This window comes from Acromyrmex echinatior, chromosome 11 (genome assembly GCF_024713525.1).
Source record: "Acromyrmex echinatior isolate Ae372 chromosome 11, ASM2471352v2, whole genome shotgun sequence".
NCBI classification, from domain to species: Eukaryota; Metazoa; Arthropoda; class Insecta; order Hymenoptera; family Formicidae; genus Acromyrmex; species Acromyrmex echinatior.
Window position 1 is genome coordinate 12,096,567 of NC_141862.1, and position 25,476 is coordinate 12,122,042.

A 25,476-nucleotide genomic window follows, 5' to 3' on the forward strand; every position below is an offset into this window, starting at 1 on the left:
TAATTCGATATATGCGCAGAAAAAATTTAATCAATTCCCACACAGCATACTTTATTCAAGAGACATCCTGCAAACGTATCCTTAAGATATTGAGAGAACATAGGATTGTCCTCTGAATGTCTTTAGGACATCCTTGGAAGTCTATGCTGTATGAGTTGAAGATAATCTCAACTTCCTAGGAACGATGAAGATTTAAATGTATTAAAATTAACTCTTTTAATTTTAAAATTAACTCTTTACTATTGTATATAATTACTATTATGTGTATATATAATTAATGTTAATATTTAATAAATTTTAAATGATATTTTTTCTTGAAGTGTGTGACGTGCAAGTATAGATATACATAATATATTAATAATATATAAATAATAATATAATATATATAATAATTATATTATATTATTATTGTGATTATATATATATATATATATGTGTATATATATATAATTATATATTGATATATAAATCCGGATATATATACTTGTCATGTGTTATATTAAAAAATTTTCTTATTTTATCTAATTTAATCTCTCTGAAAAATTAATTTACTATTAAAAAAAAATTTTAATTGTTTATTCAAGCGTAAAGTGCCTTTTTAATAAATGTCAAAAGACAGTTATAATGTCCAATATACTGCGGCAAATTGACTACATTTAATTTCTAATTCTAAAATTCTATCAAGACTGTGTCCATTTCTCGGCAATATTAAGGATCTAGGATAAGTAAATGTAAATATTTATGCTTGTGCTGTTGTTCTAAGCATGATAGCTCTTGTTATTGGAATCGCTGCGTCTAGTCGAATGATTTTAATTGATTACTTTGTACAATGTATAAGTGCCAGATTTATAAGATTTTAAATAAAACACATCTTCTCAAAGAACTTTTTGCAATCTTTAATATCCTATAAATCTGGCCTTTGCCTTTCTGCTTCCAGTTATCCTTCATTTCTATGCAATGTTTCATATAATTACTAACGTAAATTGAAATGAAATAAATAAAAAAAAGTTACGTATAACATTTTATAGTATAATATAAAAATGATATGTGACTTTCTATGAGATTTTAGATTTGTAGTAAAATTTGAATGCTGATCGCTTTTCTCGCGTACGTATATACTCTTTCCCGATTAAATATTTCGTATTAATCATAATCGAATTTCATTGTCATAATCATTTTCATAATTTCAACTGCACACACGTTAATTACCTGCACACAGGATACATGCAGCAAAAATGAAGGTACCGACGAACTGGACAGCGCGAATCCTTATCGGGTCTTGGTAGAAAAGTATCAGGCCTTGTTGGAGGTGCAGAGACACTGTCAACCCCGTCGCAAGGACGCCACACCCGCGACGTGCATGTCGTTGCAGGAAGAGTTGGAGATGTCCGGAGAATTTAACAATTTCTATCCTACTGCTTCCGAGGCCGAGGTTGCTGCTGCTCCGGAATCGATCAAGATCGTCTCGCGAACCAAACCTGAGAGCGCCGGCAAGAAACCCTTCTCGGCCACTCCAACAGATTTCTCCGAAGCTGAGACGTCGTCTTCAGGCTTCTCGGACGAGACCAGCAACAAGGCGACGCAGACAGACGGCAGGCCGGGTTCGTTCCTATGTTCCATCGCTGACGGCGAAGACTGCAAGTTCAGCATTTACGATGACAACAGTCCGTTCGAGAGCAGGTTCCGCAAGACGCCCGAGTATCGACAGCTCTTCAGCGAGATCTTCAGCGTTTTGAAACGGGCAGCGGAGGCGAAGGATGAGGGCGAGAAGTTACCGTTGTTGGACGAACCCGCTACATCGCAGACGAAGTACGACGCGTCGTTTCAAGAAGATTTGCAAAGCGAGGCAACGGACGACAATCAAAGTATCATGTCCTCTGTGGTATCGTCGGTGGTTTCGGAACCGGTCTTCAGGATGCAGTCCTCTAGCCCGGCCAATCCAAAGGACAGCAAACAATCTGACAAGTCTAGCAATACCTCCGCGAATCAACAGCCCGCAAAGGACGCAAGTTGCAGACTGGATTACGTGTCTCTTAATTTACGCGTTCGCAAGAAGTCCTCGGCGAAAAAGAACGCCGTTAAGAAAGCGCAATACAACGACCGGTCGACCACACCGGACGTTATTCCCACGACGAATCCGAAATTCGTCCCCGCCAAATCCAACAGCGGCCGAAGGAGATTCAAACCGTTCAATCCTGCCGAGCACGAGCACTCCGGTGCGTGGAACGGTCAGCACAACGCATATCCAAATCGATCAAGGGATAAGAAGCTGTACGGTCGTGGCTCGAACGAACAGCAACAGCAGCACAATAATTACGAGTACAAGGATTTCAAACCTAGCACCGCGTCGGAAGAGGTGGCTCGGCTGAAGCGATTAGAGATGTCTTATGCAGAAGTTCTTCGTACGCCTAACAACAAATCCAGAACCAATAATCATCATCATTATCGTAGAAACTAAACGGGATGAATGAACGGACGGAACGAAGTTCGTACAAGATGTAGAGTTTTATATTTGAGTTTCGATTGTATCCTGTGACTAAGATAGAGATCGCGCGTTGATCACGCATCATTCATCCCGTGATGAGATCCAGTATTGTTTTGTACTTTCTTGTAAATATTCAACGACGCGGATACGTTTAGCGGCATATTTCTATAATATAGGCACTAATTAACGCGTCCGCATTAGTTTTAAGTTTGAGCATTTCATATTTCATTGTATATCCCCTTTCCTTCCACGCGGTGAACATACAACGACGCATTGACCCACTGTGGCACGTCGTTAGTCGTTACGGAGAAGAGAAAAATTTATCCATGTGCCATTTACTCTCCGTGTCAAAATATCAACTTCCGATTTTAAAACTCGCACTACTCTTCGATAACGTATAACTTTCTCCTGGGGAGGTAGTGCATGTCAGCAACAAGCGTGGTGTGTTAGCTTTTGTATTTTATAGGTATGAGTATTGTGATGATGTTGTACGTATAAATAAATAAATTCTTTATCGTATTAAGTCACTCTATCCTTTTTCGCGCTCTATCGATAGATCGAAGATAAGATGATGCAATTTCCAATGTAGCACAAATTTGAACGAAATAAGATTTGAATCCAATTTTCGAGTTTTAATTTGGTTTTTTCTGGTTGGTGGTTACCTTCAATACCCTCCACACAATGAGATCAAAGTTGTCAAACTTGCACTCGAATTTGGATGCATATCTTCTTTTTTTTTTCTTTAAACTCTTATATGGTTTTTCAATCATACTTGTAAGTTACCATACGATAAGATTGATCTACTGATCCAGTATATGCCTTTTCGAGGAGGCCATACACAGTCAATTTACAATTTTTGTCTCATATCAAATCAAAGTTTCACATAGACCTTTCTATCTTTATGACCTAATTAAGATATCGCGGATGAGACATATTACCAATAGTGCTTTTTAAACGGAAATACAGTTTTAGTATTTATTCGCAAGATATTCTCCTAGACGCGAAAGCTCGCGTATGGGGCACAGGTGGAATCGAATCCACAGCTCGTGAATCAACCACCTAGAGTATGTTGCCACTCGGGCCTTCGATTCAAGTCTTATTTCAGAATTATCCGTATTCGAAATTGTACCATCTTATCCTCTATATGTGATTGTTATAAAACGGATTCTCAGAGAAAATAAATTTTTTCAGTACTTGTTTACTTGCGTAAATTTATAATAAGAGTTTGAAAAAAAATTATTCGTTCAACATATATACAATGATCTTTAAAATTCGAAACCATGAAAACTACATAATATTAAATTTGAATAAATTACATTTCTGATCGTACGCACGCGTCAATGGTCGCATCACGATTTCATTTATCTAATATCTACATCATACTTTTAATATAATATCAAAGTTGCTGAAGGAGGTATCATTTTATTTGTATATTAAATGTACAAGAAGCAGCTTGCACCCGATATTTATGTGATTCCGTGGCCGTATTATTTTAACTAGTTTTTTCTCTACGTTTTAACACCAGAACGCCTGAACCTTTTCTATTATCTTGAATATTAAAGAATAGTGCGATTTCAATATTTTAGATACTTAGGTTTCACAACCCAGTTTCACAATTCATGATTAATTCTTTACCGAGGTTCATTCTAGAATTAGAAAGAGATGAGAAACAAGTTGGACCTGAGTTAAGAGTTAACCGTGAATTGTAAAATTGGGCCTTAACACATTTAAAGTAAGACATAACAGTAAAGTTACAACTAAAATAGTGCATAAAATATAAGAGACGTTTATCTCTAAAAATAATTTACAAAAATTTTACGAGCGTTCCAGTGTTATTGGTCGTTTAGACCATATAGACTACCAAAGATAATGAGTGGTATAAGTTTATTAATACAATTACAGCTGGGAATTGGAGTTGCGCACATCGAGTACGCATGTCGTGTTTCGTCGTTTCTCCATTCGCTTTCCTAAGAATAATCTGCGTAATGTTCATTACACGTACATACATTTCTTTCCTTCATATTAACTTAGTCATTTTATCAAAATGGATATAATCGATTAAGACAAGTCGTCAAACAAGGCGCGATGTACCGCTCCTAAACTTGGTTGTACATAACTTGAGCTGATACTACGTCTTGATCTGTAGAGAAGAAAATGCATGGTGAAAAAAAGAAGTTCGTCGGCTGCCTACAAACGACACATTCCAATGCAACTATTTTAAGACTATGAATTAGTTTCTGCAGCCATAGTAAATTATGACATAAATGTGAGAAATTACACGTAATGATTTCATGTGATTGATTCAAATAAATGAATTTGTGCTATTTTTGACTTTCATATACTATCACACGATTCAATATATAGAATAATTTGTGTGTGTGTGTGTATATATGTACACACACACACACACGCACACACACATATACATATATACATACATACATACATATATATATATATATATATATATATATATATGTATTATATGTATAAATTATATGTTTAATGCATACAATAAAAAATGTTTGCTACTTACTCCGTAAGAGACCGAACGGCTGGCCCAGTGGGATTATTTTTTGATCGTGGATTAACGAGAAGACATTTCATTGGATGGCCATCTAGTTGTCGATTATGATAAGTCTCAACTGCTTTAGTTGCATCCTTTAATGTTTTGTAGATTACTTCCGCTGTACCTGGACGAACTAGTCTCGATACGAGCAGTTCTCCAACATCTTCGAATAATTCCTATATGATGCAAAAATTTTTTTTTCAACATTTTACAGCAAATGTGAAATCTTTTAGAAATAAATTCTTTATCTTACTGCACCTTAATATCTTCTTGCGTGACGTTGGCTTGCAAGTTGGATACTACAATTCGATAGCCATTCGATTGCGCCGATGAACTGGAACTTGCTTTTGGCCGCGATAAAACGTTCAATGTTCTTGTTTTATTGCCAGAAGCATCAAGACGTGACTTAATTCCTACCTCTCGAAGATTTCTGGAATCGTAGTACTTGGAATCTGTTTCCTCTGCTACAATTGTTCTATAACCAAAATTATACAAAATAGTACGTTTTTCAATCATTAATTAATTTTTAATTTTTCTGTAAGATATGATTACTTACCTTGATTTTGTGCCAAAATTCCAATCTTCTTTATAAGAAGGTGAAGCAGTTTTTACCTATGATAAGGAAAAAATAATAAAAATTAAATTGAATGGCAATTGTACAAATTTCACACAAAAGAGAATGAAATTTACCATCGCGGAGCGTGCAGCGAGTTTATTGTAATCTCTTTGCCTCTCTCGTTCCTTTTCTATCTCAGATTTTCGAGCTGGAATCCTAGTAACATTAGTGTTTCTAGACTTCACCCAGGTATAAGGAGAAATCGGATTAATATTGAATACAGGAGGTGGGGGTGGAGGTGTTGGTGCATACTCGTTACTCATAGTCCTCCTCAACGAAGGGGAATCCGTCAAATAATCTAAAAGAATAAGTTAATATAAATATTTTTTTAACGTATTATTTCAATAATTTTCAATAAAATATTTTAAAATATATATTAAAATATATCTTAAAATATATTAATAACAAGAGAAAATACAAGCTTATTATCTCTAAAAAGATATACAAGATAAGATCAAAAGTCAAAATAAACAAAATTAAAATAAGATCAAAGTAAACGAAGTTAAAAAAATTAAGGAGATATTTATAAATAATTCAAACTAAACATAACTAATATTTCAAAACAAACAATGATATAAAACATACTGTTACAATAACAATACAATTCAGAAAATAAATTTCCAGCAAATTAATCTTAATATTTGGAATCATTAAAATTTTGAAATGCAATTTTAGTATAGTAACTGATTGTAGAAAAATATAAAAGTTTGTTCTTTTAAAAGTACATTTCTTCTATATGTCCAATCTTTTTCTACAATTAATTAAAAAATGACTTTACTTATGTTGCTGCAGTAGTAAATGAGTGAAATATGTATTTTTCAATATATCTACATTATATTTCACATACCATCAGTATAATCCATATTCATTTCTCCTATATAAGGCTCAGCGAGAGGTGGTCTATATCCAACCGTTCTCGTGGAAGGTTGCATATAATTGGTTGGCATATTAGATGGTAACACATGCTGCATCAAAGATGGCATTTTATTCGTCGACAACGACAGTCTGCCATTTCGGCCAGTCTTGCGTGAAATGCCTGAAAGCTGAGTATCTATCTTCTTGTAATGAGACGCACGAATCTTGTCTAGCTTAAGCCGTGCATCGCTCTGCTTCGCTATCTCGGCGAGCTTGTCCCTGGCGTCGGTCAGCTTCTCTCGGTTCTTTTGTATTATTTTAAATCGTGCATCTCTGATCACCTGTGAGCCACGTCCCCTCACGGAACCATTTGCTCGTGCTCCTCTATTGGGGACACCTCTGCGTATCCTGCACAATTATACAATGTAAATTTTCTGACTTTCTATTTATTACAGTAATAAAAGACAATACTGCAGAAAGATTAACGAACGTGTCTTCTTACATGACTTCTTCAGAAATCGCGGAGTAAGTTTTTATCAACCAAGTCAGATATGATACTGTGGTATCACTAAAGGGAATAATCAAGTAGATTTTGCTCAAGATTTCCGAGCTATTCACGAATAATTTACGCGCGCACGCCAGTTTATTCGAGCGACTTCACAGAAACGGGATCGTCAACTAAAGATATCTGAAGAATGAAAATTTAAGAAAAGATTTTCACCACACACACAGACTTCTGTCAATAAAGAAAGTACGATCGTTAAGGTTATAAATGTGTAACTCTCGCTATGAAGTTGGCGAGAATATCACTGGATAATTAAGTGAATTTGCCTCACCCTCCTCTGCCTCTCATTCCTAATGATTTCTTTTTAATTATATCGTCCAGGCTTAGGCTCGTATCAGCCATAACGAAACAATTACAGATCACAGTACGCGAAGTAAAGGCGGTACAGTCACTCGAGTCTCGAAATCAAACCAAACCAAACCAAACCAAACCGAATTTGAAGGACTGTAATTTCGGAATACGTCTAGTGACACGTTGCCGGAAACGCCATTGGACGCGGACTTAGGGAATTTTTAGAAACGTTTCGCGCGCACAAAACAGCGATTTAGAAAATAACGAATGGTACATCGTTAAAGATAATTGGCTTTGTAAAATGCGATACTTTGTCGTGCTTTGTTATAAAGATATGCAGGAATCATCAAATAATCACAAGATAGCGTGAGTAGCTGTTTTCTAAACTCTTAAGTTCGGAGACACAGTAGTAAGCTTGAAGTAAAATATTGGCCAATCAGATGAATATAAGAAGAATAATTGATTGTGATTGGTTGATTTCTTATGACACTGGGTGCGGTCGAAGGTTGCCGCTACGAATACTTCGAAGCATTTTTTGATTGGTCAATTAGTAAAATTCTTTCTTCCGATTGTTTAATCAAATGCATCGAAGCATTTCGTAGTGGCAACTCGACCACACCCTTAAGCATATCAAAAAACTCTTGATGATATACGCGGTTTCTGATAGGTCAAAATCTGCCTGTGTTTTTCAATTGTGCATCAGGCTTTAGGGCTGCGCAGAATAAGAGAAGGGGAAGAGGAGATAGGGAAAACAGCATTTTTAACTTCAAAAACAATAAGTCTGTTCGCGTTGCTTGCACTTTTTGCACTCAGCATCTTTACTTTTTCTCTTTTCAACATCTAAATATATATCTGCCTCATTTTAAGTGCAAACATTTTTGGAGATTTCAAGCAAGGCGAACAGACCACATAGTTGTATAGAACACAGTTTCTGATAGGTCGAAATTCTTCTCTGTTTTCCTATTTCCCTCCTTATTTTCTTGATTGGGCGAAGCTCTTAAAAACATCTGGCGAAAAGTCACAACATGAAGTTTTAACAATTTTCGCGCGTGTTGTGATTCTGTAGCTAAAGTTTGTTTTTAAATCAAATGGATAATAACACAGACAATAGCGATATGAATCGCGATATTCGTACCATAAATACCATGATAAATTCTTTAACGAAGCAATTTCTCTGCTGTACTGCATTAATTAAGATGGATTTTATAGTACATCAATTTTACATACACTTATAAAACCTGTTACCATATTTTGTAATTACATAGCGAAAATTTGATACTATAAAAGGAATGTTTTGTAGGTATTGGAGGAATACAAAACTTACGACCTCGAATTAGATATCCAAAAACAAATTTTGGATAATACGATAAATAACGATTTAATTAAGCGATATCCAATAAAAACCTCATATCAGAAAGCATTTTTGAAATTACTTATGCAAAAGGTATATTTAAAATATCAAATGTGTAATTTGTTTTCACAGAGGTTAGAAGACAGAATCACTTTCCTTATTTGTTATTATATGCAATTTAGATAGAGGAGGGTGGTAATGAAATTCATGGTGACTTATATGCAGCGTATTGTAGATTAATATCATTGTCAGATGAAGAGTCTGTGCATTACCGTCATTTCTTAATACAAAATGGAACATTAAATTGCGTTACATTAAAGGAGAGCACGAACTTGATTTCTCAAGGAACTACAGGCTTATGTAGCTGGCAGGTACTTATCTTTTAAAATACCTCTTTATAATTTTTAATCATTATTTAAATTATTTAGGAAATATATTCTCAAGAATTAAATCATATATATGTTTATATTAGTTGCAATCGTTACAATTAACAGGGTGCCATAGTATTGAGTCAATGGTGTGAAGAAAATAAAGAACAGTTTTGTGGAAAAAACATATTAGAACTTGGCTGTGGAGTTGGATTGACTGGTATGAATGTAATTAGTATATGTTCCCCGAAACAATATATTTTCTCTGACTGTCATCCAATAGTATTAAATATGCTCTGTGAGAATGTAAAACTCAATTTTGTATCGAATAAGCAAAGCGAACTATTGAATACATTTGATACGACATCAAAGTTACAGTTGCAATTAAAATACGAGCAAACCGATGTTCAAGTAATAGATTTGAAATGGGAGGATATTGATAAATACATGTTAAAAAATTCGTTACAACCCGACATAATTATTGCCGCTGATATTCTGTATGACAGTAACTCGTTTGATGCGTTAATATTGGGATTAAAACGCCTCTTAGTATCAAACAGTTATGCTATTTTCGCTGCAACAATTCGTAATGAAGACACTGTTTCACAGTTTTTTGAATATTTAGGTATTTTGATTGTAATTTATGTTTGCTAATTAAAACAACAGAGATGTTTTGAATGCCAAAAAATTTAATTTTTGTTTTAGGAAATTATGATCTTATTTTTGAAGAATGCAGTTTGCCACGATGGATTATGTCAATAGAATTGATTTACGCGCCTGTTCGGATATTGAAGATTTTTCAGAAGATTTGACAAAAGTTTTACTGTGATATTGCTAATTCATCTGTAATTAGACAAATAGTTTATTTAATTACAAATAACACAATTAGGAAGCAATTAGGAGCAATTAAACGAGAGATTTTATTAATAATCTTAGCATAAATTCCTATATATATAAATAACAGGTGTTAAAAATATATATAAAAGTATTAAATATGAAATATTTTCTACATCTATCGTTAACTGTTAACACTAACGCAACTCAAAACCATTTTCTTTTGCCATGGCGTTTGAGTTTCACCTCAGTCTCATCCACATCCTTGTCGGCATCTTTTTTTGTGGCCTTTTTCAACTTCTTTTCTTTTACTTTCTCCTTTGTTTTTTCTTTTTTCGTTTTCCCTGCATTAGAAGAATCGTTGTCTTTGCTTGTTAGCTCGTTTTTATTCCTCGCTGAAAGATGAATGGCAATTTAAATGAGAGCTTACAAAAAATTTTGTATTAATATGTCTATCGTCACATTACTTACCAGCGAATAAACCCATATGTTTATTTATGCTTTTATCCTCCTCTACCTCTCTTCGACGATCCATCTCTAAGCATTCGACAATTTCATTTCTTCTCTCTACAATTTCTACTAACCTAGAGAAATACGAAAACGTATAATCACATGTTTATATATTAACATTGTTCTATTAAAATTTTTTATTAAAGTTTTTTTTCTCCCCGAAAATACCTTTGTATCAATGCTTCTTCTCTTTGTTTATCGAAGTCTGTTTTAGTAGCTTCTGGTTGGCACATGAGACATCGTATTTGATATTCTACTTCAACATGTTCCTCCTCTAATCTTTGTTGTCTCCGTAGTAACATCAATTCGGCCTGTCTCCTGAACAGTTCATTTTTTTCGTTTACTAATGCGAACAATTCTAAAACCAATTCCTCCACATCTGTACCGAGCGATGAATCTATTAATTAAATTAAATGTTAATATTATATATTATATATTTTTATAATACATTGTTCTCATATTTATTGCGTGCGTTCCTTACCATCTGTTCGAGGTCCGGATTCGCATTTATCTCGTATCAACTGTTCTAATCGCACGCCTTGTTTTTCTAAGCCTTGCTGTTGCAATTCTATTTCATCTAATTCCAATTTCACGTCTTTCATAGAGATTACTTTAATCTGTAATTAAAAACAATATAATCTCGTCTCTCTCTCTCTTACTTACGCCTTTAAAAATTTAATTTATCAGAAATTTTTGAATTTTAATTCAAAAATTTATGCGAAAAAATCTATACAAAGTAAACAAATACGTTTACGTAATAAATACGTCTTATGACAGAAGATAGGATCTACCTTTCTCCTATGTGGAATTGGACGCGGTGGGGCGGGACCCTTTTTCCTCTTCCACTTTCCCTGCACGCTTTTGTCAGTGTAAGACATGTAGGAGGAACTATCAGTGCATGAGATACTGCTCAAACTCTGCCTGTTTCGATTCGCCTCGTCTTTGTTTGTCTTCTGATCTTCCCACATATTCAAACTACGATCGTCGTCACGAAGCTTGATTATGGGAGACTCGTCTAAACTTAATCCTTTGCCGACTGATATATTACGAGGTGTGCTGGTTGGCATTGGCGGTGGAGGAGCCGGCTTGGTTTTTCGAGCTCGTGGCGTTGTGCGAGGTAATGAATCCTTTATCGCGAGAGAATCGCATGATGAATGCTTTTTTTGAGATTTGTAATATTATGTATGTTTTATAATTTTATATATATATATATATATATATATATATATATATATATATTATATATATACACACACACACAATAAATTTTTTTAGTGTTAAATCTAAGATGATAAACTAAAAATAATTATATTTAAAAATAGAAACGATCATCTTACGTGATACGAGGGTAATGTGCTATTATGCGATTTGAGTATAGGAGATTCGTGCTGATTAGACGGAAATAATTCTTTCGCGACCGGTGGCTGCGGCGCAGGTTTTTTCTTCCTATACGTTCCACCGGGAGTTGTAGTTGATTCGGAGCTGGTTAAGGAACTATTAGACGCGTACAAGCCTCCACGATCTAAGTCGACTCTCCGTACAACATTTACTTCGGGAGTAGTCCTGTGCACATATAATAATAATAAAAAAAATTATCGCGATATTCTTGCATACATTTGCTGAAATAAAGTAAAACGTACTTGATGGTACGCGGTTTTGGTACAGGCACATTTCCAGGTGATGTTCTATCTCGGTTTTCCTCGTCGCTACCGTGTTCCTCTTCCTCGTCGCTCCAAAATGGATTAAGATTAATTTGTGGCGCCGCGAGGACCCGCTTTGTCACAGACGTTCCTCGATTCTCCGGTTTATTTCTTATCGCCGGTTTTGGCGGTTCTGGCTCTTCGATATCCTCATCTTCGCTATCGAATGGATTAGTCGACCCTTTATTGCTTTTAGAACTGTTTATCACAGTCCGTGGTTTACTCTCCTCTGCGGCGTTGTCTTCTTCGTCGCTCTTGAAGGGATTCAAGTCTTCTGGATAATTTTCATTGTCACTTAAATTAATGCCTTTCGCGGTCAGCACGCTGCTTCCCATGGCATTCTCGTAATGCTCTTCATCCATCTTATTGTTTTCGATTCGTTCATTCTCGATCTTCGTAAAATTGTCTTTTGGTCTTTCAATACTTCGAACTTTTGCGCTATTCTCGTGCGGTTTATCTTTATTAAGATGATCTTCGTTATTCACTCGTACAAAGTCTTTCGAAAAGTTCTCTTCGCTATTTGTAACCTTCGAATCTTCTTTTTGCTGTTTGCCGACATTCTCGAAACTGTCTTTATGTTTATCAGTATTTTTAATTATTGAGTCTTCCTCGAGCCTCTTTTCCGGTCGTTCTTCCTCATTCATTGGGAGAACATCCGGTGACAGGTCCCAGGAGTCGCCTTGAACCATTGTGATATCCTGAGCCACTGGAATTCTTTTCTTACTTTGATCCGTTCCATCGACGTGATCCCTTTTGTCCCGACTCTCAAACATTTGAAGTCTCTTCTGAACCAATGACAATCTTGTTTCGGGATTGGCACGTTCACCGGCGCATCCTGGCGACTCTTTGGTATTATCATCTCTTCTCTGCTTACCTATGTCATGGAATGAAATGGCAGTCGATCGCTGATCCTTGTCGCTCCTAATATCTAAGCTATTTAACGCGCTATGTACATCGTATTGCTCAATGTTGGACTCCTCCATATCTGGGGAATCCGTTACGGAGCTGTGGGATTCCTCCTCCTCCTCCTCCTCATCCTCCTCATCCTCCTCATTCTCGTCGTCGTCTGGGAATGCCGAGTCGATCCTGCTGTTTGTTTCCTGACGATCCTGATGATCCAAGTCGCTTTTCGTGCTCGCAAGTGTATCCTTTGCGGTAGATTCGAACTTCTCGGAAAGAAGATGACTGGTCATGAAATTCTTGCGCATTTGCGATGTATGAGAAATCAAATCAGGTACCGCTACGTTCTCCAGTACACTCTGCATACACAACAAAGCTTCAAACAATTAACTTATCTTCAGCGCGAATACTTATTCAAATTTAAAACACAAAAACTGACCTTTCTTTCCGTTTTCTCCTCGTCGCTAAGCGATCTCGGTTCATTCTTCTCTCTTTCCGTGTCGGACATCGTCGACTCGGCGTACTTGTGGCGCACGCTGTCAGTCTCCTCTTCGTCCGGACACGTCTCGCAACAGTACTGGCCTTCCTCGGTCTCGTAATAATTGCCCGGCGTCAGCTGGTTGCAGCAGCGGGCGCACCGGAAGCAGGTACGGTGATAAGGAGCGCGCGCTATCAGCAGCTTCTCCGCCAGGAAGACCGGTAACCCGCATGCGGCGCACGGATCCCTCCGCATCCCCAGACGCGACCCCACCTGCGTTATCAGGTCGAACATATCGAGGCATTGTTATTTTTCTTTTGTCCATTATTTCTAGCATAGTAAGATGCGCGTGATTTTATGCAAACACCATCACCACTATCACTACCATCATCCATTTAATCGGAGACTCGAACAATCTCACTCTATATAAATTAGTTTATTAGTTTTCGCGTACGCTTGTAATTACTACGAAATTAAAGCGATATTGTCATAAATATTGTTAAAATGCATGAATTTTTACATGGCGCGAAATTTTTGACAACGTTATCATTCTATTGCGGAAATCGTTTTTCTCTGTCGGTCGGAAAAGCGTACAGCTGGAGATAAATATTGGCAAATTGTAGGTCGCGCATTTGTAACAAGCCATTGGATATCGAGCTACTTGTGTGTCGGGTCTTTTACACAGCTAGCGAATTTCCACAATAGCGGCCGGCCATACATCTCTTGTATTATCGTTGTAAACATCTAGTGTCCGGTGAATCCAATAATAATGCATCGGATCGGTGTGTGACTTCTATACAGAGCGTGCTACGTTACGTATATCATGCAGCTGTAATAATGAGAACGTTTGCTTTGCGAAGGGGATAAGAAAAGAATGGCGTCAAATCTTTGTCGCGGAAAAATGAAATGCGCATCATTCGTCGGAAACTGGGATTGAAAAGGATGGCGATTGCGTGTCGAATATTCTTTCTAGAATTCCCTTTTGAACTTGCGAAGTATTGACGTAAGAACGTAAAAAGATTCTGTGAAATTCTTTGTGCTAGAAACATTCGGAGATACATATATTGAATTTTTACGATATTTCAATATACGATGACGTTTTATTGAACATTATTTTGATATTATATGACAGAATTTGATTCAATGTATAATGTAAAAGATCTAAAGAAATCTCTCTTCTTTCTTTCTTTCTCTTTCTCTCTCTCTCCTACATGTAGACACGTAGTAATTATGAAGAATTTATTACCAATTTATTTATTGTGCACTATATGTATAGATGAGACTCGTGAAGGAGAACTGATTTAATTAAAAAGCGACAAATTATAATCAAACTACATAGTAAAAAACATTTTGTATTTATGTTAAAACGAATACTAGTTAAAATTTTTGTGTTGAATTTTTAACATATCCGAGTTTTAATTTAATATAATGTGATTGTGTTATTTAAATATTTTGTGTTAAATTAAAATTTAACATTTTTCAATGTGAAAATAACACAATTTATAAATAAACAAATAACATAAAAATAATGTAGTTTAAAAAAAACAAATTATAAGAATAAATGAATAAAATGTTGATTTAAAATACAATATTATAAATGTTAATTTTACTGAGGAAATATGTTCTGTACAACTAGTTATATATTTTATATGTAAAAAGTTAGATTGTGTTATTTTCTCTTTGTAACAGTAAATATCTATTAAATCTACATGTTATACATATTAAATATCACAAAGGTATCGCTTAAATTAAAATGTAAAAATAGCATCTAATTTCAGTTTAAATTAAATTTCAGTTTAACATTTATAAATGTACCAATTTAACATAGAATTTGTTTTTAAATTGTGTCAAAGTTTTACGCTTCTTGTGTTAATTTTTTTACATAATATTTGTGTTACTTTCTAACATCTTATGTTCTATATTCATCTTATGTTAAATTAACACAAAAATTTAGAGGGACGGTTTGGTACATGTAAAATGTTCAAAAAATTAAATTTAATACAAAACTGTTTACTGTGTACGTATCTTCGAGTATCTTTCGTCGCGTCATACTTTCGAGGATTGAAGTCCGTACGCTAATTCTTCTCGCTGTAAAATTGCACGGATGATAGGTTGCTAACCGCAAGATCGATCTTCCATTAAACTTTCATCGACGCCACGTGCATGAGTTTTCCATAGGCGGTTAAATAAAGCGACGATCGATCGCGGGAGTACAACAAAAAAAATTCGCTTCACTATCTTCATCGCTTTCTATTCCCTATTACTTAAATAAACATTACGTTATCGTAGATATATCAATTACCATAAATAAATTATTAAACGTAACGTTATACCAAGGTTATCGAGTATTGATAAATGTACAAGTGCATTCGTAAAGTGAATCGCGACTATTTAAGAATGAAATTCATCGGAAAAACTGCTGTTACCGAAACACTGATCGTCACGGCATCTTACATCGAGGATTTCGCAGCGGTATAAATGTCGCGTACAAGTATCGATTTTCGAGCGTTAAGTGTGTGTGATTAATTAATTTCATTGGTGATAAGCGCAACGTTATTATGTATAACCGCGTTTGCTCGTCGTCGATGCGATACTGTCGACGACGTATCGTTTGTGGCTTCGTGAAAATCGTGTTATTCCTCTCGTCGCGCTTCTCTCTCTCTCTCTCTCTCTCTCTCTCTCTCTCTCTCTCTCTCTCTCTCTTTCTCTCTCTTTCCTTTTTCCTCAACTTACGTTTGTTATGCAATACTGTACATGATTATCAAAATATTCTTTTTTTCTAGCCTCGATTTAATCATTTTCTCTGAGTTTCTCTATTTTGAAATTCGCTTTTCATCATATTTTTTTTATATATATTATTGTTTTTCTTCTCTTTTTAACATTTATATCTTTTTATAAAATACTTAATTTTTTCTTAATTATTAGTTTATTTTTGTACATATTTTTTTCGCCATTTCCACTTTGCTTTTACAATTGTAAGATTATTCTTAGAGGGCTTGCCCTAGAACATCAATAAATGTACTATCTCTCTTTCTCTCTCTCTCTCTCTCTTTCTATCTATCTCTCTCGAACTTCGCGCACCGTACACGCTATAGAATTACTGATGTGCGTGAGAGTTAATCTCCTTAATTAAAAGCCTTTGTCTCGACAGAATGAAACCGAGAGCGAATTTTCGACGTTCCCTCACCGTTCCTGCGTAGCACAATGGGAAACGACACGTATGTGACGATCCAACTGCGTGGAACTCGCGATAGAGAGGCTGCTGACCGCGCGTCCGATTTCTATTGCGTGAGTGCGTGCGCATGCATCGAGTACACGCAACGAATGGCAATGACATATAAATAGAACGTCGCGCTCCGGCGAGTCGCCGTTCGTGATTAATTACCTTCCTCAGCGTTCACTCGGCTTTGTCACGTATAGACACGCACGTATACTTGCGAATGAAATAAATGCGACTGTTGACGAGGTGATCGAGCTTTCAGCTTGCAATTAGACGCGCGCGAGAGTCACGGGTTATGAATCTCTTCATTCTCGTCCGGAATTATATGTACCACGGATATTACGACGGACGTTCCCGGATGGTCGTTTCCAGGGTTGGAATTCATCGGTCGAAGGCTCGCGATCGCAAGCCACTCTCTGGTGAGGCTGTGGCAAGATCGACGGGCGACAATTCTGGATTTCTGGAATAGCGCGAGGTGTCGTCGTCGACAGATTGACGGTGATCGATCGATCGTTTCCCGAATCGATTTCTTTCGGCCGGTACTTTAGCGCGAGCGAAGCCATAAGAATGCAATGTGTCCGTATATAATTGTACGGACCGTTTATTCTGACAAAGCGACGGTAGTCTTCGGTCGCGGGAAACGTGACGGGACTTCCGCGACGACGATTCGTATCTGCAACTTCGTTGAAATTCGCAATGCTTTCACGGCTGCTCCCCGTCAAACAGTTCGCGCCGCACAAATTTGTTCTCCAGCGAGAAGGAAGCGCAAACAGATCCCGTCGACTGGGGACGAGACGACAATCCGCATCTCCGAGCATTATGTTACAGAAATAAAAAAAAATAAAAAAGAACGTAAAATGTATGGTGAATAACGTCATCAGTGTCGTTAGCTAGCATGACACGAGGAAAACGTAACAATTTCTACGAGTAGTAATAAGACGTTCCCCGTGCAAAGTCAAGTAGAGCCTGCGTGAGCTTCGCAAACTTACTTCTTTTTTCTTCCGCCTCCTTTTGGAATCCAGTCTGACTGCTACTTCTACTTTTACGTTTCTTTTTCGTCCTCAAAGGAAGGGGGGGAAAAAAAAATAATCCAACGGATGTAAATCTCCCGTCTTTTCCAAATCACACCGTGTGTTATCCAGTGATCGCGCTGTATGTGTTTGTGTGTGTGCATGCCAGCATGCAGTTACCCAACAACGATCAACCATAGGCAAGCAAAAACAATAACGACAAAGCGAAATTACCTTCTAGCAGAATATTTCAGGTTTATATTGCCCCATTAAGTCCAAGCTTTCCTCCTGGAGAACAAAAATATAAACGATGAGAGATGGGGATTTGACACAAACGTTTTCGGTGCGACGACGAGCGACATTTCGCGGGGAACTTCGATTTGACACGCGGATCGGTCAGTTAGACGTAATACTTACGCTACGTGCAACACATTCGTTTCCGTCATTAATTCTTATCTCATTTTGAACCTGGGATAAGCTCACCGAATAGTTTTTAGAGAGAACAATTGTTTTTTCCTGGGAGATCCGGGTTTAAATCCCGGTTGAGATAATGTTTTCTTTTCGCAATAAATTATTTACAATTCTTAACATGCTTAGATTAACATCAAATTATTAATATCCTTCTAAGACGCTTGTTAGCATCGAAATTATTAAATTGCTCGTCAATTTAATACGTGATATTACTACTCTAGTCCCGTTCATGATTGCGTTTCAAGTCCGAAGAAGATTTCGGCGAGATATCGGTTTTGCAAATTTGGATATGTACATATATAATTTTTTCGAAATATTTAAACACTAAGATCCACTTTGATTGAATATAGGGTTTCTCTTATTCAATTTGATTTCTTTCGTTTCATACGAACAAGATGGATAGTCCACGTTGTCTTGCATAAGCCTATCCGTGGGTTTATGCCGTGTGACTCACGCGTGTCAGCTTTAACTATGGCAAGCGATTATGCGAATCGTAATGAACGAAATTCAACCCACGCGAGAACGGATATTCCACGTCGTACGCACGATTCGTTCCTTCGTTCCTTTTCGACGAACCGGGCCGGAAATTAAAAAAACTCGTTAAAACAATGTTCTTTGCTTTCGGTAACTTTGCGAGATCAGCTGTGGCGTGAAGCACCAGGCAGACTGACTGACGGATCCTCGAACGAGGAAATTGCGGCATTGAGTCGAGCTTCGAAGCGAGCGGACGAAGTCCGCGATAAAAGCGATTAGTACGAACTTGATACGTACGCGGTATCTCGAAAACAACCGGAATATATGTCGATTTCGTAATATATGTCGCGCCATTGACTGCGTTCAGCAGAAAAAGCAGCTTTGCAACAGTGGATTTCGAAATGGTTTAACGCCAGTGTGATATAGATTTAAAACCTGGTGTTTATATCAGCACATTTATAGCGGAATAGGAATTAAAACCTATAGTTGTTAATCCCAACATGATAAAAATTATGTAGAAAATTGTAGTTTCGGGTTCTGCCAAGAGATGTGAGTTTGACTCCCGACCGCGGTAATATCTTTCCCAATAAGAATTAATTATTTATAGATTTTAATGCTCAGCATTATTAAGATTGTTCGAAGATGCGAAAAAGATGCATCAAATTATTAAATTGCTAGTCAATTTAACTGGTGATATTACTGTGGTAGTTCAGTAAAGTTAGCGTTTCTAGACTGAACAATCATTTCGGCGCGTTTCAAAGGACTACATACGTAGTATATAAATTCACACAGATCATACAAGCATTTAAGATCCAGTTAGACCGTTTAAGACATTGATTTCTATAGTTTGTGTTATATATACATATACGGTCCTATAATATATTATATTGAAAACTATATGATGTTTTAAATCCTCCAAAAAATAAAATAAATACAAAATAATATTATAAAATATATATAAAATAATATTAAAAAAAAAATAAATATTATAAATTCTTTAATATTGACCTTAGTTCCTTACTGGATTTAAATATCTATACGTCCTAAAATATAATAAGTGTAACAAGCCTTAAGACGTAAAAAATCTCTTTCAACTAATCATAGTCAATTATTCTCCTTACATTCGACTGTGATTGTCAAAACCTTATAGCTTAAAGCTATTGTATTTCGGAATTAAACCGGAGCTTATATAATGCTTATATTAAAGAATACATATTACAACAGTTGTAAAATTGCTTTTCCTGTTGAACACATTGCTTTCAGATCCGTCGGCACGCAAACTTCGCTTAAGCTAGTCTCGCTGTCTTGTCATTAAAATTGTCACAACTTCGTAACAGAATCTGACCTACGTTCGCGTGACTTCTACTTCAAGCAACATTTCCAGAGTCCTGGTAGGCTCCTACCGAGACACGTCGTTCCGCAGACTTCACCGTTGCTCGGAAATAACGTCGGGAATACCGTCAGTTGTCGACGGGACCTTGAAGAAATTTGCGAGCGAACTACGCCTCATTTCGAAACAACGGTAACTACTTGCTCACAACTATCTCAACGTTTGCTTGCGTGCGAGTACGGAACAGTTTCGGGAGAGTGGATAACTATCAGTATTATTGGAACTATAATGCAAAAATTGGACTTTTTCTTACAGTCCCGTTTTCCCGCAATTCGCTCGACCGAAATCCACCGACGCGCGATACTCCTCTCTCGTGTACTCGCTGCCGTTGGCGAATGCAAATGTTCTCCCGACCGCTTATTAAGGACGTATCGGTCTAGGTAGCAATAGCGGACATCAGTAAGTACGAGGAAGAGTCCGGAATCGGGATCACGAAGGCCGACATGACTGATAGAAGCGATCATTGTTGGCCACGAAATCACCGGCTAAATGGATCCCCGGGACAGATACCGTGCACGCCAACCGCGCGTTTCTTCACTCCGTGACCTTCGGCGTATTTCTCAGAGTCATTTTCTAAGCGGAAGAGTTCGCGAACCAGTTAACGAGACCGCAACGATCTGGCTTTGGGACTTTCGTCGCACGAGAGCCTGAAAAAGAAAAGTGCCGCACAAAAGTTTCATTTTGAAGCGGCACAAACGAACAAATAAAATAGACATTACAAACTTTCGTATTGCACGAGGACAACAAGTTTTGCACATAGAAAACTAACACATTTAGAAACATCGACGAGCGATCGCAATTAATCGTTTGCAGAAGGCGTTAGCCAAAAGTGCAAAGTATCTACGTATAAGCGCAAACAGCACGTATAGTTCCGTATTACATAACACTACGTCCATCTATTACGTTATCAATTTTCTCAGACACATAAAACTGATAGATCCTAAAATGCAGTCGACACAAAAATATAGTCGATCGTTCGTGCAGGGTGCGCGTGTGTTGCTACGTGTGTGCGATCGTGTGGACAAACGTCAGATCTATTCTTCCCGCCTACGTTCTCATCTTCGACCGGTCATCAAATGAGATAATGGAAAAAGGGTGAATATAATAAAAAAAAAATATATATATATATATATATACATAAATATACATATATAATACATAAAAATATATTTTATACATATAGGGTGATTGACAAAAAAAGATCAATTTTGAAGTAGTATCGGTCATTTTAAGCAAAAATGTTTATACACTGTTAACAATTTCATGAAATTTAATATACTTTTAAGTTAAATGTATTTATAACTGAAAAGTATATTTGTACATGAAGTTTAATGTACATGTTCATTACATTTAAATAATAACTGTAATTTAAATTTCAGTTAAACTCATTACTTTTAATTTCGTTCATAATCACAAGCTTCATTTACATGTAAAGGAAGCATTTCTAAGAGTGTATAAACATGAGTTCTATTTCGAATAATTTCGAAGATAATTTGAATTTAATTAATGTTTCTGTTTGCATTTAACTATTGTGTTATTGTAACATTGTTTACTCCGTTCAGCGAGATAATATCCACGTTCTGATTCCACGCATAAGATTTGATCCGTGGATATTCTCTTCCTGGAAATATAGAAATATTAAAAATGACGCAAATATTCATAAATATTAAATATGCAAATATTCATAAATATTAAATATGCAAATATGCTGTATGTTTATGGCTTCTGTGATAATAATGTTATTGCTGCTGTTGAAGACTACTGTTGACGTTTGTTTACGTGATTCCGGATCGTATAGTGCAATATTGACAATATTACGTGTTAAATTCAAATTATCTTGAAAATCGTTTAGAATACATGTTAGGACACATGTTTATACATTGAGAAAAGTGTTTGATTAAAAATGATGACCAAAAGATTCTGAGGTACCTTCAAATGATATAATCAATGTACGCCAACTTTGCATACATTCGCTAAATATTTACTACGTTCAATATGGATAATTATGTACGTAATGTATGTGTAGGATTTGCTAATGTTGACATATGTTGGTCATATCGTCTGGAGGCGCCTTTATATTAATCAGAATTCCGATTATTATCTCGATTTTTTTTGAAGAATTAATTCTTCAACTAGAATTTCAAATTAATTCGACACTGAAAAGAATACAACATTTTAATAAATATTTCTTTAAATAGTTCCAAGTAAATATTTACTAAATGCAAACATATATTTATTTATTTAATACAAAAACCATTAATTTAACTATCATTTCTTATTAAGTAAATATATATTTACTATAAGTACACGTTTACTTAGTATTATTCAAAGAAATATGTAAAATTTAATAAATTTGTTCTCGGTGTATGAACATTTTTGCTTAAAATATGCTGTAACTTCCCAGAATATTGACCTTTCCTCCTGAATCACCCAGTATATAAAACTATATAAAGGATGAAAAAAGGGGAACGCGCGTATGTGTCGATAATGCGCGCGTGATTACGCAAACGCAACGGTGATGGCATTTGTTGTTGGCTTGTTGCAACGCGGGACGATGCTGGTGTCAAGGTAAACCGCGCATGAACGGGCGATCCATCGCTCGAGGGTTTTCCTCGAGATTCTCCGCAGCGATTTAGCAACGGGGAAAATTCGAATTCGATTCTTTCGGAACAACGCGTCTGAAAATGAACAGCAAAGTGGATCGACTGGTCTCGGAACGAATACACGATACATGATTAGAGAGAGAGGAGAAAAAAAAATAAAGAAAGGAGAAGAGGAGAGAAAATAATCGATTAACACGTTGAGTGACGTTGAAGCCGTAAACATGTTACTCACAAAGTCTGATCACTATTAATTCACGATATCACACATTCGTATGCAAGATAAACGCGCAACAGGATAAAACGATTTGCAAGAATAATTGCGTAAGTACGTATGGTAAAGTACGCATGCTTTCATATAAAAGTGACTCGCAATTGCGTAAGTTAACGAGGAATATCACTCAACGTGTTACGCGGCACGACAGTTCTCCGCTATGAAAAAGCTTGAGAGAAGCTTCCAAGCGAAACTTATGAAACTACTTAAATAAGAAAAATCCTCTAATTTGCTCCAAGTGGATTTTAGTGCGTAAATATATCTGTGTAAATTTATATACATATCTGATTCTGCAAATAATCCTGTACCTCGGTAATCAAATAGTAAGAATGCCCGCATGAAATATGGGAGATTTGACTTCGAATCTCGGTTAAGAAAATATTTATCGTAATATAAATTATTCGCGGGTTTCAGATTCTCATTAACATCAAATTAAGTATTAATATTCTTATGATGATACTTATTAGCATTAAAAAATTATTAAATTACTGTCGATTTAATAAGTGATATTATTAATTATTACTCTGGCTCTGCTCATTTCAGATTGAAAAAGACTTTGGCGTGCTGTTTGCAGAATTAGATGTACAAATTCACGCAGAAATATTGAAGCACTAAGATTCGCTTTGACCGAATATAAAATTTCTCTTATTTAATTTGATTTATTATCATCGGTCCAAATTCGTAATTGTTATGAAACTACTATGGATATAAAATTACAAAATAACGTTCATTGAAGGAAGTCGGGCAAAGAAAGTTATAAAAAGCGTGTCTGCCTCGATCGAGCGAACGATCGATTGATTGATCGTGTTGTAATCAGAATCAATGATGTGTACCTTTTGTTTAGGAGATTCTGGAACAGGGGCGATTCTGCCGTCGGCATTTTCGGTTGTTCTGTTTGTCGCCAGACGGCTGGGTGAAGATCCTACAATAAAACACAACATTTTCTTCAATCCCCTTTAATTAACTGTTGTTTTCATTTCATTATTAAATTGATAATTTGCATTAGGAAATATGGATAACATTATAAAACAAACATTACAGCATACAAAACTGCTTTTATTAACCCTCGATGATTACACTTCGTGAAAATCACGTAATGATCACACGGGATCAACATGACCCCAGCACATTTAAATAACTGTTTTCATAGGTATAGGATAAAAAAAATAGACGTTCTTTGAACTTTAAAATATGTATTCACATTGGTTTTTTGCTGAATTAATTACTTTTAATTACTTTAAAATAGTCAAAAAAATTCATAAATGAAAGTCTAGTGAAAAGTTGACTTTTTTAAAATTAAAAAGTCATAACTTTTTTAATATTTTTGCGTAAAATTTTAAAGATAAAGTCTTCAGATGCTGCACTTTGATAAAAAAATTATTGCAATAGCGGGCGTTTCAAAAAAAATATTTATTTTGAAGAGTGATTTAAAAAAAAATAATCTAACGCCATGCCAACCGCCATGGTAATGTAGTTAGAGACTCAAATTACTGGTAAATAGAGCATCAGGCATTATTTCGAAATTTAAGTTGGTGAAAATTTAGTCAAAATTTTTGGTGGGGTCACAGTAACCCCCAGTGATCAATTAGGGTTAAACCAGAAATTTAGTATGGAGGTAGCTGTTCCGTTTCAATTGTCTCGAAGAAATGTCGACATGGTTTATGGAACGTCTTTCCTTCGTAGGGTGAATATTTATGAACGAAGAGTTGGAAGTATCGCTATTGTAGCTGGGGCGAATGGTAGCGGAAATACGCTTCTGTTCTGAATGACAATATTGATTCTTTTTTTTTTACAACGCAGTACGAAGAAGAGTTATCCAACTGGCGTGTTTGCATAAAATCGTTCATTTACATCGGTGTCGATCAACCTGCGTGATCCAAAGTGTAAATTCACGTGACATTTTTCCGCGTATAGTCTCTTCCTCGTGTTAGCGACCAGGAAATGCGAAATACGGATTATAATAACCAAGGCTTCACCTCGAGGAAGCTCATTTATCTCAGTTTCAATTCTTTCGTTTTATTATGGCGCGGCCCGATACCGCTGAGCGCGACGGCTATGCAAGTACGAGCAGCGGAAAGTATCCTCTGTAGTAGCAAGATTCGATAAGTGTACCTCCATCTTCCGCTTACTCGCCATGCTAACACAAGACAAACGTCCAACGCTATCATTCGTCCCGAGAGAAGCGCCCGAGTCTAATCCCGACCGCGAGAGCGCGGTCTAATGTAGCTATAAAGCGGACAGGACGTCGACTACTGAGCAATGTGGCAATTTCCTCGTTGCAGGTGGTGATTTCAGGAACGGTATAGGTCCTCACGATCGCGTTAATTCGTAGCCGGGCGGGCATTTACGGTGCAACTGAGGAAAGGATCATCTTCCTACTCGATCAGGATTAACCGTCGTTCAAAGGTTAACGGTACGGTTAATCTACGGGAGGCTGGAATTCCAGCCGTGATTAGAGGAGCCTGGGGAGGAAAAAGATGGACTTTTAATAGATTACCACGGATATCTCATCTCT

The 25,476-nt window shown here is 36.3% G+C and overlaps 4 protein-coding genes across 11 annotated transcripts in view; 2 read left to right on the plus strand and 2 right to left on the minus strand.

Annotated features, from left to right (window-relative positions):
- The window catches only part of centrocortin (cerebellar degeneration-related protein 2-like), a 48,211-nt gene extending 43,402 nt beyond the window's left edge, over nucleotides 1-4,809 (plus strand). For 3 of the 4 annotated variants that reach the window (XM_011053083.2, XM_011053087.2, XM_011053082.2), the window contains exon 7: nucleotides 1,220-4,809. In XM_011053083.2, the coding sequence (XP_011051385.1) occupies nucleotides 1,220-2,458 (1,239 nt within the window). In that variant the 3' untranslated portion in view covers nucleotides 2,459-4,809. The remainder of the gene's footprint in view (nucleotides 1-1,219) is intronic. The other variant, XM_087411134.1, reaches the window with a different exon arrangement.
- On the minus strand, nucleotides 3,888-7,548 carry LOC105144274 (uncharacterized). Of its 2 annotated transcripts, XM_087411157.1 has the most exons (8): nucleotides 7,362-7,531; nucleotides 7,028-7,213; nucleotides 6,518-6,933; nucleotides 5,745-5,968; nucleotides 5,611-5,666; nucleotides 5,313-5,529; nucleotides 5,022-5,230; nucleotides 3,888-4,625 (listed from the first exon to the last, which is right to left on the minus strand). In XM_087411157.1, coding segments are annotated over exons 2-8 (1,206 nt in total). In that variant the 5' UTR covers nucleotides 7,030-7,213; nucleotides 7,362-7,531; the 3' UTR covers nucleotides 3,888-4,543. The 2 variants fall into 2 exon arrangements, with proteins under 2 accessions (XP_087267283.1, XP_011051382.1); XM_011053080.2 differs by lacking the exon at nucleotides 7,028-7,213 and having other exon boundaries at nucleotides 7,362-7,548.
- Nucleotides 7,549-8,325: 777 nt separating this feature from the next.
- Nucleotides 8,326-10,074, plus strand: LOC105144273 (protein-lysine N-methyltransferase EEF2KMT). Its single transcript, XM_011053078.2, has 5 exons — nucleotides 8,326-8,589; nucleotides 8,682-8,825; nucleotides 8,915-9,103; nucleotides 9,227-9,725; nucleotides 9,806-10,074. The coding sequence occupies exons 1-5, from the start codon at nucleotides 8,470-8,472 to the stop codon at nucleotides 9,910-9,912; spliced, it is 1,059 nt and encodes a 352-aa protein (XP_011051380.1). The 5' UTR covers nucleotides 8,326-8,469; the 3' UTR covers nucleotides 9,913-10,074.
- MICAL-like (protein) overlaps nucleotides 9,997-25,476 on the minus strand; it is an 80,213-nt gene continuing 64,733 nt past the window's right edge. For 3 of the 4 annotated variants that reach the window (XM_087411125.1, XM_011053070.2, XM_087411126.1), the window contains exons 4-12: nucleotides 23,795-23,883; nucleotides 13,484-13,795; nucleotides 12,085-13,403; nucleotides 11,782-12,007; nucleotides 11,236-11,571; nucleotides 10,926-11,061; nucleotides 10,613-10,841; nucleotides 10,406-10,518; nucleotides 9,997-10,329 (exon numbers count right to left, since the gene is read on the minus strand). In XM_087411125.1, coding sequence (XP_087267251.1) covers nucleotides 10,142-10,329; nucleotides 10,406-10,518; nucleotides 10,613-10,841; nucleotides 10,926-11,061; nucleotides 11,236-11,571; nucleotides 11,782-12,007; nucleotides 12,085-13,403; nucleotides 13,484-13,795; nucleotides 23,795-23,883 — 2,948 coding nt within the window. In that variant the 3' untranslated portion in view covers nucleotides 9,997-10,141. Of the gene's footprint in view, nucleotides 10,330-10,405; nucleotides 10,519-10,612; nucleotides 10,842-10,925; nucleotides 11,062-11,235; nucleotides 11,572-11,781; nucleotides 12,008-12,084; nucleotides 13,404-13,483; nucleotides 13,796-17,986; nucleotides 18,041-23,794; nucleotides 23,884-25,476 lie in introns of those variants that run through there. The other variant, XM_087411127.1, reaches the window with a different exon arrangement.